At 41.1% G+C, this 13,941-nt stretch overlaps 1 protein-coding gene across 1 annotated transcript in view; it reads left to right on the top strand.

Moving 5' to 3' along the window:
• Positions 1 to 13,941, top strand: part of Asb7 (ankyrin repeat and SOCS box containing 7) — a 46,636-nt gene that overhangs the window by 19,644 nt on the left and 13,051 nt on the right. Inside the window, exon 5 of the mRNA XM_051206435.1 lies at positions 10,767 to 11,372. Coding sequence (XP_051062392.1) covers positions 10,767 to 11,372 — 606 coding nt within the window. The remainder of the gene's footprint in view (positions 1 to 10,766; positions 11,373 to 13,941) is intronic.

Raw genomic sequence — 13,941 nt, 5'->3', positions numbered from 1 at the left:
CAACCCATTAATAGTGAGTGATTTCATTACCTGTTTTCTCCAATAAATGGGTGGACAGAAAAAATAAACAGAAATATCAGAATTAATTGACACCATGAGTTTAGCAGATACCTATACAATAGTCCACCTAAACACCAAAGAATGTGCCTTCTACTCAGCAGCACATGGAGTTTTTCTACAGTAGACCACATCCTGGGACACAAGACAATTCTTTACAAATTCAAGGAGACTGAAATCACTCTTGTAGCCTATCTGGTTACTATGCAATAAAACTTGAAATTAACAGCAAGCAAGTCCATAGTACATGCATAAACTCATGGAAATTAAACCACGTATGACTGAATGGTAAATGTGTCAGCAGAAATCAAGACAAACAAATATCTGGAACTCAATGAAAATAGAAGCACAACACAACAAAGTTTCTGGGGCACATTTGAAGCAGCCCTGCAGGGAAACTTGTAGTTCTAGGTACCTACATCAAAATAATCTGAGCACAAACAAATGACTAAAAAGTTTGGGAAACAAGATCAAACCAAATCCAAATCCGCAGTAAGAAATAATAGAATTCAGAGCAGAAATCAGTGAAATAGAATCAGAAAACAGTGCAAAGAATCAGCTTATCTAAGAGTTGGTTCTCTGAGAAGATAAATTAGATTGACAGACCCTTGACACATTTTACCCATATTAACAGAATCAAAAATGAACAGGGAAACATTACAACAGACACCAAAATAAATTCAAAATATAAGGGAGTATTTTAAGAACCTGTATGTCATTAAGGTGGCAAATGTAAAAGAAATGGATCAATTTTTAGATTCAACCAAACCACCAAAATTAAACCAAGAAGACAACAACCTATAACAGACACATAACAAATGAGATTGTAATTGTAATAAAAAGTCTTCCAACTTAAAAAAAAAAAAAATCTGGGGCCAGATGTATTCACTGCAGAATTCTACCAGACATTCAAAGAAGAGCTCCAGACAGTGCTCATTAAACTACTCAAAAAATAAAAAGAGGAGCACTCCCAACTCCTATGGAATCAGTACCACTAACTCCAAAACCAGGTAAAGATGTAACAAAAAACAACAACAGGCTCCACAAAGCTTAATAAAATATTTGAAAAACAGAGTACAGACACACATCAAAGATTATCTGCCATGACCAAGTTGGCTTTATCCTGGAATGCAGGGATGCTTCAACATAAGCCAGCTCAGTAAATAAGATAAGCTACAAAATGAACTTAAAAACAAAAATCACATGATCATCTCAATAGACAAAGAAATGCCTCTGACAATATCCACTGTGCTGTTTTGATAAAAGTCTGAGAGAATGTAGTACTAGAGGGAACACACCTCAACATCGTAAATCTATATGTAAGAAACCCACAGCAAACAACATCCTAAATAGAAAGAAGCTTGAAGCAATCTCCTTGAAGTCAGGAAATGAGACACAAATGTCCAGTACCCTCACTCCTTCTCAACATTATGCTCGAAATACTAGCTGGAGCAGCTATGTAAAAGAAGGAAATAAAGAGGTACAAATAGGCAAAGAAGAAGTCAAATTATCCGTATTTGCAGAAGACATGAAACTATATATTAGGAAATTCCTAGAAATGATGAACAAATTCAGCAAAGTGAAGTATACAGAATCAAATCACACAAATTAATAGCTTTTCCATACACCGGCAATAACATAAAGAGATCATGGACACATTTCCATTCTCAGTAGTGTGAAAGATAATAAAACATCTAGGAATAAACCTAACCAAGTAGTGAATGGCCTCTAACAGTAAAAGCTATAAAGCTCAGAAGAGACAGAAAGACTAGAAAATTGAAAGAAATTACATGTATTAGTAAAGTTAATATTGTAAAAATGACTTAACAAAAAATTATTTTCAGATTCAATGCAATCCTAATGAAAATCTCCATTTCATTCTTTTCAGAAATAGGAAAAACTACCCAAAATTCATAAGAAATCATACAGCCAAAACAATCTAGAAAAAAAATTATATTACAGAGCCATAGTAATAAAAACAGTATAGTACTGGCACAAAACCAGACATGTGGACCAATGGAACAAAGCCCTCTAAGATTAGTATATGTAACTTCAGCCACTTAATATTTGACAAAGAGGTCAAAAACATATACAGGAGAAAGAATCTTCAACAAATCATCTTGAGGAAACTGGATGTCTACATGCAAAAGAATTAAATTATACCTGTATCTATCACTCTACATAAAAACTAACTCCAAGTGGATCAAATACTTAAGCACTGAACTAGGTAGAATATATAGGTAGTACCTTATGTGATACAAGTGTAGTAAAGGGTTTTCAGAATAATAAGTTCATTTGCCCAAGAACAAAGGCCAACAATTAACATGCAAAATTTTGTAAAACTAAAAAGTTCTGCATAGCTAAAGAAACAATTGGCTGGGTAAGGCAGATCTCTGAGTTCGAGACCAGCCTGATCTACAGAGTGAGTTTTAGGCAACCAGAACTGTTACCCTAAGAAACCCTGTCTTGAAAAGAAAAACAGAAAAGGAGAAAGAAAGGAAGGAAGGAAGAAGTCAGCAATCAACCAGGTAAATTAGAAGCTTGCAGAAAAGGGAATAAATCTTTGTCAGCTATACATCTGACAGACAACTAATATTCAAAATATACAAAGAACTTACAAAATATGAAAAAAATCAATAATTAAAAAAAAAAGTCAGTCCTATTTGAAAAACTGTGCCTGAGGCTTGGAGTTCTCAAACAAAGAAAAACTGGTTAAGAAATGTTTGTCTCCAAAGGTTTTCATTGTCGCTAGCAGTTAGGGAAATGCTAATCAGACTGACTTCGAGGTTTCATCCTATCCCAACAAAATAACAGACAATAAATGCTGGAGGGGATACAGGGCAAAGAGCCCTCATCTGCTGTTGGTAGGTTTGCAGACTGGTGCAGCCCTTATGTAAATCAGTGTGAAGAATGCTTTTAAAGCTTAAAGTAAGTCCACCATATGACCCAGCTGTACCATTCCTTGGCATATGCTCAAAGGACTTAACATCCTACTCTTACAGATACTTGCTCAGTCATGGCTATCACTGCACTATTCACAATAGCTAGGAAATGGAAACAACCAAATGTCCTTTAACCCGTGAATACATGATGAAAATATGATAGCAAATATGAAATGTTATTCATATGTCAAGAAAATTTAAATCATGAACATTGCAGGTAAACGAACAAAGCTAGGAAAGTTGTTTTTGAGTGAGGTAACCCAAACTCACAAAGACAAATGTCACATACTCTCTCTTATTAGAGGCTCCTCCATCCAAATCTTCAGGTGTAAACATAGATCCTAGTAAATGCAGAAAGTAAAAGGGGACATTCCTGACAACTTGGGAGTAGAGGTACATTAGAGAGAAGAATAGCAGGGCATAATTGATTTGAATGGGGAAAGGGGGGTCTCTAGTTAGGGAGGGGAAGAGATAAATACAGAAGAAGGAGGGAAGAGGGTAAAATAACAGATGTCTGTAAGAGTCATAATGGGCTATGCTATTAACTGTAAAAAAAAAAAAAAAACTATAATACCTGTAGGTCTGTGTATGAATATGCATAGATATGTTAAATGAAGTTTTCTCATCTGGGCTAACAATACTTTTTTTCAAGAGCCAATCTAACAAAAACCTTAACACCAGGCATGAGAAGCCCTCCTTTGAGTTGTTGGTAAGACTGTCCAAGAGACTTCCAAAACATCACAGACTATTGCTATTACCCTTGATTGTTCCCCAGAGGTAAAAGGTAAGTCTTATTGATGAAGATATCATGCGCTTCAGACCCCAGAGCCCTGATCTGGAACTGACCCAAAGCCTCCTCTCTGAGGACTAGTTCTCATGGTACCAAAAGGCATCGTGCAAGTCTCTAAAGGAAGGAAGCAACCCATAGTCCTCATCTTGCAATGATGCCTATGAACCACAAGAACCAGCATGGCATGATAACCCTAAGGGTGCAGTGTAGTAGTGGCACTCATACCTTGGTGGTAACAAACACCTCCCTAACTGGACTTAAGACCCACTCAACAAGAGGGAAATCATGCCTGGTTCTGGAAACCTAACCAACTACCCAGGCCTAGTGAAGTTATGATCTTAGAGGAGAACCTACAACTACCACTTTACTAGACCAGCACAGCCCTTAACTACACTCTTAAACATTTGTCCTCATAACCACAGATAAGTATAAGTATAGTCCCCACTCCTCATCAAGGAAACTTCTCTTTGCAACAGACAAGTTGTGGACCCCACTTCCAGTGACTCCATCTCCAGTACAACTCCCTCTCCTATGGCTCAGCGAATCTTGAGGAACAGGGGCTGGAAAGACTGCAAAAGCCAGAGGATCAGGAATTTGCTGTAAGATTATGTCTCATAGTATTATCAAAAGTCACCCCCTTAAAAATTTCACTAACATGAGCTAAATAAGGCCAACAGTAGACATGCTCAAGAGAACAACAAAAACCACAAAGCCACAACCCTACACAAAGAACTACAGGCATCCAAGGAATGCTAAGATTGGGGGAAATAGTCTTCCCCAAGGATGAGGATACCAATAGCTTATCCAATACCAAATGATCAGCCCTGAGTACTTACATACAAGTAACATTATACAGACTGAGCAGGTTATGTTTAGGAATATACATGTATGTATGTATATGTATATGTGTGTGTACATACATATATGCATGTAAGAACCATTAGTGGAAAAAAAAGAGGACATGAATTTGAAAGAGCACAAGGAGGGGTATATGGGAGAGTTTGAAGGAAGGATAGGGAACAGGGAAAAGGAAGTAATTGTGTTAAAAAGAAAGGATACTTTTAAAAGGAAAAACAAAAACCAGTGTAACAGAAAGGTAGCAAATTGATGGAGCTGAAAGAAAAACAGTAATTCTTTGAAAAGATCAATACATTTGAAAAATCTATAGCCAGACTGAAAATGAGAAAAGACTTGACCAGTTTCAGGACTGGGAACAGATACTGCCCTGGATCCTGTAGATGTTAAAAAAGATAAGGAGTATGGTGAGCTTCTTGTCATGGAGAAGAATCCCATTCCTTAAAAGACACAAATTGCCAAAACTGACCCATAGAAAATGAATGATTTCATCACCGTGTATAGCATTGAAAAATTGAGTTCCTCATTACACATCTACCAAGAAAGCAGGCTTTGCTGACAAATAGTAATCTAGCACACAGTCTTTAGAGGAGATAGTGCTTCTAACTCAGTGTGCACTCCTGCTGCGAATGAAACCAGACACAGGCAGAAAAGGAAGCAGACCATGACCCTGCCTAAATGCTAACTAATGGTCCATCAGCAGCATTTTAAAAAGGATGTTACAATGTGGCCATGTAGTGTTTATCTCAGGATTCGAGGTTAGTTTAATATCTATAAACCCTTGAGTTGTTTGCCAGGTTAATAGGATCAAGTGCCAAAGGGTCCCTTCAGAGTCTGTGGTAATGCTACCCATTTAAGGTGAGTGAGCAAGCCAGAAGGCAACTCAGAACCCGAGAAGAGGGACCCCGGGAAGGCTGCAGCTTGCCTTGTGCTCAGTGCTGAACTCAATGCTTTTCTGAACATGTATAGAAGGGTGTGCATGATGCTTTTTCTATTTTGCTACAGCATTCTCTTGTAGGTTCTAACCATGGGAGTAAAAGGACAACAAACAAATTGGAACAAGTAAAACAATTGTGGGCCAGCGAGATGGCTCAGCAGGTAAAAGCCCTTGCTGTCCAAGCCTGGTGACCTGAATTTGATCCCTGAAAGGAAAGAACTGAGTCCTGAAAGTTGGCCTCCAGAGGCATATCTTGGCGTATGTGTGCTCCCCCTCCGATGTCATATACACTAATAGGAACAAAAAGTATAGTAAAGCTATCTTAGTTGTACATACATATGTATATATGCTTAAGTTCACAAAGATATGCTTAAGCTAAAAAATAAATTGAGCGAGATTGCAGGTTGATGTTACAAAACTCAAGTTCTACCAACAGTTAACATGTTAGCAGCTCACAGTAAGAATAATTTAAAGTTTTTAGTAGTCATTTTAATTAAATAAGTATATATTCTATACTGAAATATTGTTGGGGTGGAAAGAAGTCCTGGTTCATTACATGGAAAAATTAAGATTATTTAGATCATTTGGGGGCACTTGCTATCTGTAAAGTTGGTGAAATCAGAGCAGTAAAATTTAGACGAGAAATTAACAACCTAATTTTAAAATGTATTAGCTGAAATAATTTTTTAGAAAGATTGGAGGAATTGACACTACCTGATATCAAATGCACTATAAAGCTATAGTAATTAAAACAGTCTGGAGTTGGCATATAGAAAAACTTGTTGTTTTATTTTTTTAATTGCATTTTCCCCTAGGGTTCTGGGGTTGGGTTGGACTGAGGGCCATGTTCATGCTAGACAAGCCTCCTGCCACTGAGTTGCATCCCTAACCCTTGATTTGAGATAGGGTTTTGATATATAGCTCATTCTGGCCTCAAGCCTGTTCCCAGGCTGTCCTCAAACTCGACATCGTTTTGCATCCCCCTCTGAGTGTGTGCCACCATATCCAGCTAGGAAGTATTTTTAGATAAATGGCACAGGAATAAAACTACTCATAGATAATAAGATGAATTTCAGCAAAGGCAGCAGGTGAATCATTGAGAAAAAAACATTGTGTGTGTATGTGCACGTGCACCCATGTGTGTGTTTATGAGAGTATGTGTGTTTGTGTGCTTATGTGTTTATGAGAGTGTACATGTGTGTGCATGTATATTTATGAGAGTACATTTTTGTGCGCTTGTGTGTTTATGAAGGAGTGTGCATGTGTGGGTATATTTATGAATGTTCATGTGTGTGCAGGCATGTGTGTTTATGAGAGAGATGTGGTGTGGGAAGGGGAGGTGGGGGGGTATGCCTGTAGCAATCAGAGGACAGACTTCAGGTGTCTGTTTTCTTCCTAGATGAAATATAGGAATAGAATACAGGTCACCAGGCTGTCAGCCAGCTAGCACCTTTACCTGATGAACCGACACTGTCCCCATCCCCACTTTTGTAAAGAAAGTATTTTAACAAATGGTGCCAGAACAAGTAGACATCTATATGACAAATGATGAACCTTGATCTTACTTTATACCATACACAAATATTAACTGGTAGTAGACCATTGACTTAAATGTAAGGGTTTAAAGTGCAAAATATCCAGGAGAAAAGAAAATCTGTTGTGTTGTGTTGTGTTGGGCAAAGTTTTCTTTGGCAGAACTGATCTAGTAAATGGTTAAAAGCAGTGATGATAGACAGAGTCAAGAACAAAGAGCTGAGTGCAGATCAGCGGTCAAGTGCTTGCTCTCTGTTCAGTCTCCAGCATTGCAAAGCTAAGTAAGTAAATAAGCACACTCATTTGGTTCATATGCAGAACATGCAAAAAAGAGCTTTTACAACTCTACAGTCAGACAGCCCAGCAAAAAATGAATAAACACAGACAGGTAGTCCACAAGGAACGTGTGAAGTAAGCCAGCCCTCTAGTTTCCTGGAAAGTAAATTAACAGGACAGGGAGTTGCCGCCTACTCTTCTAGTGAGCAAAGTTAAAAGTGATGGTGACATAGATGGGGCCATCTGCTGCTGTGGTACATGGCTAGCAAGGACAGAGGGCAAAGCAGCCGCTGGCAGCAGGCCACACAGCAGCTTCTTATGAAGCTAAACAGTAGCCAGCCTCAGAGCCTGCAGTTCTTTCCTGTTAACAAAGCAAAATGAAAGCAGATAGGAATGTGATAGCATTGTTCAGATAGCCTCAAATAAGTCAGCCCTGCATATACACAACTAGAACTGGCATACATGAATCTCAGAAGCACCCAGCTGAGTTACACAGTCACAGAGATCTGCACATGACCCTTTATTGTGACATCCGAGGAGAAGCAAAGCTTTGTCTGTATTGACCAGTTGTTTGCTTGGGTCACAGAATCCAGGTAGGAAATTGGTTGTAAAGAGACATGAAGGAATTTTGAGGTGACAAAAATGTTCTGGATGTTAATTACTTTAGTTAACGTGACTGTTTGTATGAATTCTTAGAGCTTGTCAGTCTGCACTTGATGAACAAGTTTCACTTCCATTTGACAAGACTTGTAGAAGACAAACCACACAGCATAGTAATGTCTCATTGTTTTTAAACGTATTTGTTTCTGTGTGTTTAGATTAGAGTATGCTACCATTTGTTTAAAATGGTCTCACTTGGAGGGGGGGGGAGTATCTGTTAAGGGGGAGGAAGAAGCTTGGCAGGGTTGCTGTTTTATTTGTTTATTTATTTTGGCTTTTTGAGATAGTTTCTCTATATAGCCCTGGCTGTCCTGGGAAGTCTGCTTGTAGACCAGGCTGTCCTTGAACTCAGATCCGCCTGCCTCTGGGGCATGGGATTAAAGGCATGTGCTACCACCACCAGGCGGGGTTGTTGTTCTGGAGCACTCAGGGAGTATCACTGATAAAGAGAAGTTGCACAGATAAATTCAGCCAAGTGGATTCGGCATGCTTTTCACTGACCTTGTCATCGATGTGCAGATTTCCCTGGCATTGTAAGTGAGCGCTTATCATGTTGCATTGACTGACCCTGACCCTCCATGTACTCTGTGTTCATTCGTTCTGTCACTTTCTCTTGGGGACAGTAGCTACAGCTTTTATGTATTTTTACCCTGTAGTTCTGTGTGCTGCTTGCAGCAGGCAGGCAGTTAATTGGTTTGAATGGTTTTGGCTGAGATGAGTCAGGTCACTGCTCTTTGTGCTAATCTGTGTTTTCTTAGTTCAGTATAGCAATAGAATGCAAGCAGAACCTTAAATAGACCCAAAGTGAAAACCAAACTTGCAGGAGCAACTTTGTGTAACAGCATTTTATCCTGACTTGTCAAATAGTGAACAGCCACAGCGTGTAAGGATGCTAGCACCTTCAATGTCCCTGGTGAACGAAGGGTGGGAGCGTGAAAGACCTGTCTTCATTTCATCTATTCTAGTTATTTATTTTTAAATCTTTAATTTACTTGTGTGTAAGAGGGGGGAAGGGAGAGAGGAGGGAAGGGGAGAGGAGAATGGGTTCATGTGCATCATGCAGTGCCTGCAGAGGCCTGGAGAAGTTGTTGGATCCCCTGAAGCTGAAGAAGCAGGTGTTTATGAGCTGCCTGATATGGGTGCTGGGAATTGAACTCAGGGTCTCAGAGAGAGCAGCAAGAACTCTTTTAACACTTCATCTATTGTGAGACTCAGTCACCTGTCAAAGTGAAGCTGATTAGTGCATTTCAGCCTTTTCCAGTAGGTGGCAGAAGAGTGCTTTGCATCAGCATTCTAGCCTGTCATGGGGTTGCATAGTCCTAGGTACTGAATATTCTTTTAGTTAAGGCCATTGCCTAATTTTTTTTTTTTTCTTTTTTTGTAGACAGATCAAAGTGATACTGTGGTTGTTAGTTGTCATTTTACATCAGATGTTATGAGGAGCTAAAATAATAGTTTACTTTGTATAGGTTTTATTTGCTAACAAATCTTTAACTGCAATTTTCACCCCTTACAGTATTATTAATATTTCAACATATCATTTTCTGCCTCACAGCCTCTTAGACAGAACCCAGCTGTTGTAGTCTAGAACAAGATAAAATCTTATTAAATAGTACATAAGTATTTCATCACATAGCTTTGGGAGCATTTTGTGTCTGTGATAAACATTCACAGGTTTGTTTTTTTTTTTTTTTTTTTTTTTTTTTCATTTGTAAACAAACCCAAAGCTGAGTTGCACAAGAAACATTTTAATGCTAGTAGTTAGGTGGGGCTGGTTTCTCTTCCTCCTTGCTTTACTCGCCTCCAGGAAGCAGTGTCCATACTGTGGGAGAGGCGACTCTACTTACTGCTCAGGAATGGTAGCGCAGTGTGAGCTACAAAGTACTGATCTTTGGAAAGGCCTGAGCTGGTGGCCAAAGTGTAGCTTCAAGAGTGCTTAGCAGATAATTCTTGTGAACTTTTCTCCCCAGGGATCTGTTGATTTAGGAGAAAGTTTTAAAACTGGTTTTTAAAAACAATGTAGTACTAGGGTTTTTTCCATTTTTCCCCCCACATAAAATGCTTGCCAATTCTTAAAAACTCAAAGGACCCTCTGTAACTGAACTCAGAGTCCTGTTTTATTCTTGCAAACATGTTTCCTCATGGTCATGTCACTCAGCATGTGTCTCCCCAGATTCTCTCCTGGAGTGCAGAGACTACCTCGGGTCTCTGCCTTCCTCTCTCTCTCCACCCTATTAAATCCTAAAACAAGTCTGGCCAGCCACAGGACACTGAAATTCAGAGCAGCCATCTTGCTCACATGTTTCTCATTAAGCCAAGAAGCAACATGAGAAAAAACACAGCAAAGAGCTGACAACAAAGGAGAACCGTGGGGTAAGGCTATGATGGGTGTGCTCGCTCAACAGACACACTTCACTCAGCAGGAGGCAGGCGGTGCCCTGAGCCTGCATCGGCCAGCTTCAGGCCGGTCTATCCTTAACATTGTTGCTCTTGTGCCCCTCCTCCCACCGACTTGGGCCTGGTAACTTCCTACTGAAATGTGTTTTCCACTGAGACGCAGCTTCTGCTAAACCTGGGGGAAGGCTTCAGTGTCATTCATAGTATGTAACCCTTCACATTCACAGTCTGTGATAGCTGGTGAGCCATACTCTGCTCGCCCTGATAGAGTTGCTTTGTCTCAGCAGCCACTGATGTTTTCATTTTGGTTTAACCCTAGCCGATCCCACCGTTAAGGACTTGATCGGAGGCTTCACCGCTCTGCATTACGCAGCCATGCACGGCCGGGCCCGGATTGCACGCCTGATGTTAGAGTCTGAGTACAGGAGTGACATTATTAATGCAAAAAGCAACGATGGCTGGACTCCTCTCCACGTGGCTGCTCACTACGGTAGGGACTCGTTTGTCCGTCTCCTTCTGGAGTTCAAGGCTGAGGTCGATCCACTCAGTGATAAAGGTACAACACCACTTCAGCTGGCCATCATCCGAGAGAGATCAAGCTGCGTGAAAATCCTCCTGGACCACAACGCCAACATCGACATTCAGAATGGATTTCTGTTGCGCTATGCTGTGATTAAAAGCAATCACTCTTACTGCCGAATGTTCCTTCAGAGAGGGGCAGACACAAACTTGGGGCGCCTAGAAGACGGACAGACTCCTTTGCACTTGTCTGCCCTTCGTGACGATGTGCTCTGTGCACGGATGTTGTATAACTATGGCGCGGACACGAACACAAGGAACTATGAAGGTCAGACCCCACTGGCCGTTTCAATAAGTATTTCAGGAAGTAGTCGGCCGTGTTTGGATTTCTTACAAGAAGTCACAAGTATGTAACATAATTACTACTCTTATTGCATCTTTCCCTCTTAATTCGCACCTTCTGAGTAGCTTGAGATATTTTTGTAATACGAGATGACTAGACATTAATCATTCCTATAAGTCCCACTTGGTAAGTAATACTCACTCATCCAGAACCCAGTTGTGTTACTAAAAGTGGACAGTAAAAGTAGAGTAAACGACAGACATATTTTTAGGATGAACAAGTTTTAATGGTAGAACAAGGCAATTCCCACTGTTCCAAACAATAGCCTGTCTAATACCATGAGGATTCGGATTGAGGAATTAGAAGACTTTGGTGTTTCAGATTTCTTAGCTATAGACATGGTCCGGATTCTGAAATGTATTACTGAGTTCCAATGAGAAGAATGCCAGTCTGGCTTATTTAGATACCCCAGTAATGGAGATAAAGGATGCTAGAAATTATTGTGAGAAAACACTAGGAAATTAGGCACTATGTCCCTGGGCCACACAGCTTCCATTGATGTTGCCCACTATGCGAGAGACACTTTCTTGACACCTCCCAGTGTCTGATTTATCTAACGTAGAAGCAATGAGTGGTAGTCATCATGGATGTCGTTACCTTTTCTTGTCCTGCTTCCCTGGGGCTGACTAAGTGTGTGTACCAGAGGTTAGTGTGTGAGCCAGGAAGCTGAGGTCTGTAAACATCATTCATCTACTCCCTGCTGTACTGCCAGCACCTAGCTAGCTGCCTTTCCCCATGTGATCTCGATTACAGAAGAAAGACCAGCTTTTGATTATGTGGCACTTATGAGAGGCCAATTTTAGGTCTGACTTTTTAGATTTGGAAGCCAGGGGGCAGTACCAGTAAACAAAAAGGACATAGAGCCTGGAGTATGTGGAGGTGTGTCCAATGACAAGTTGGCATGTGCATGAGGACAGACCACTGCAGAATCCTAAGGAGATGAACTGACCTTTCCCCTATGGCCAGGCTAGAACTGGGGAGAGAGGAAGTATTTGTCCCATGTGTCCTTTACTCGGACATTATTGCGGAAGCAGGGGGATCTTGGGTGTCTGGACCTTTGTGGTTAGGTTGCATTTAAGGGGGAAAGCAGATTACGGAAATGCTTGCCTAAACAAAAAGGAAAACTTACCAATACGAAAAAAAAAAGTATACCTTTGTGAAAATATCTAAGCATAGCATAACCTGAGGATGTGGTTAGCTTCTAATGGAACCTGCCAGAGAACTAGTTATAATTTAGCTGAGATTTTTGTTCTTATCATCTCCCTTCACAGTATAAAGTTCTCCAGTTAACCGGTAGCTACAGACTAGAGTTGTAAGGATACGGAATATGTTTGGAAAACATGTTTATGTGAATGGATGTTTTGCCTGTATGTCTGTGCACCATGTGTGTATAGTATCCAAGGAGGGCAGAAGAGGCATCAGGTCCTCTGGAACTAGTTACAAGAGATTGCTAGCTGCCATGAGGGTCCTGGGAACTGAACCCAGGTCCTGTGCAAGGGAAATACTGCTGAGCCAGCCCCAGAATGTAAAATCTACTGAGAAAGAGAGCAATTTCATGACTTCAATATTAAAAGATGAGAGTTGAATGAAGTCATACCTGGAATTTTATTCAGAGAAATTGTAGTACCGGGCGATGGCCCATGTAGAAATGCCCAAGCACGGATTGCAGGCTAGATGACTAGGAGCCCCTCCTCTGTGCCTCACCAGCTGCTTCTGCAGGGGGAAAGGGAAGGGCTGAAAAGCCCTGGCACTGCGCACCTGGGTTCCTAGCACTCGGGAGGCTGAGCCTGAGGGGAGACTTTGGGTTCCAGGCCAGGCCAGGTTGTTGGAATGGGCTACATTCATAAGACCCCATCTCCAAAAAGCAAAGAAAAGAGCTGGTGGCCTGCAGTGGCTTGTACTTACCATCTGGAAACCAGCTAGAGGGCAGTACCTGCCAGGAGACTGCCTCTGCATTTGCTCAGCAAGACTGTATGGAAAGGCTGCGTACCTCAGAGGCCAGCCTTTCCTCATGAATGTCTCCCCTTAGGTAGGAGGGGGCCATGTTCAGAAGACAGAGTAGAGTCGAAGTTGGGGCCAGGCAAGTGGATTCAGGCTTTTCTTGGGGCATCTGGCCTCCTGCTCCTCACCTTGCCAGGGCCGTCCATATGGCCCTGTGTGGGACAACAGTTCTGCACGGCTGCTGCTTCATCGGGTATTAGTCAGGGTTTCCTTCCCTCACTCTAACGCTTTCAGTAGCTCTAAATGAAGAATCATGCTCTCAGTTCCCTGGCTTACAGTAATTGCAACATCTGTGGCACATCTACATCTGGCTCTGATGCTAGCTTTAGCTCTGGCTGCTTTCCTTTTTACCCTGCCTAGCATGCTGTATTGTTCTGTTTTTCAGTTGAAGTTAGGCATGATGTGAAGAGCCCCGAGAACTCAGGTGATAGTACCGCCCCCTTCCTGTTTTGGCCCTTTTGAGACCATCTTGGCTATAATAGCACAGCCTGGCCTGTGACTTGCTACATAGACCAGGCTGTCCACAAACTTGCAGTGGATTCCTCCGCCTACACCTCCCTAGTACTAGGAT

Source organism: Phodopus roborovskii, unplaced genomic scaffold, assembly GCF_943737965.1.
Source record: "Phodopus roborovskii unplaced genomic scaffold, PHOROB, whole genome shotgun sequence".
NCBI classification, from domain to species: Eukaryota; Metazoa; Chordata; class Mammalia; order Rodentia; family Cricetidae; genus Phodopus; species Phodopus roborovskii.
The sequence above is the reverse complement of the archived record's forward strand: the minus strand, read 5'-3'. Positions and strand labels throughout refer to the sequence as shown.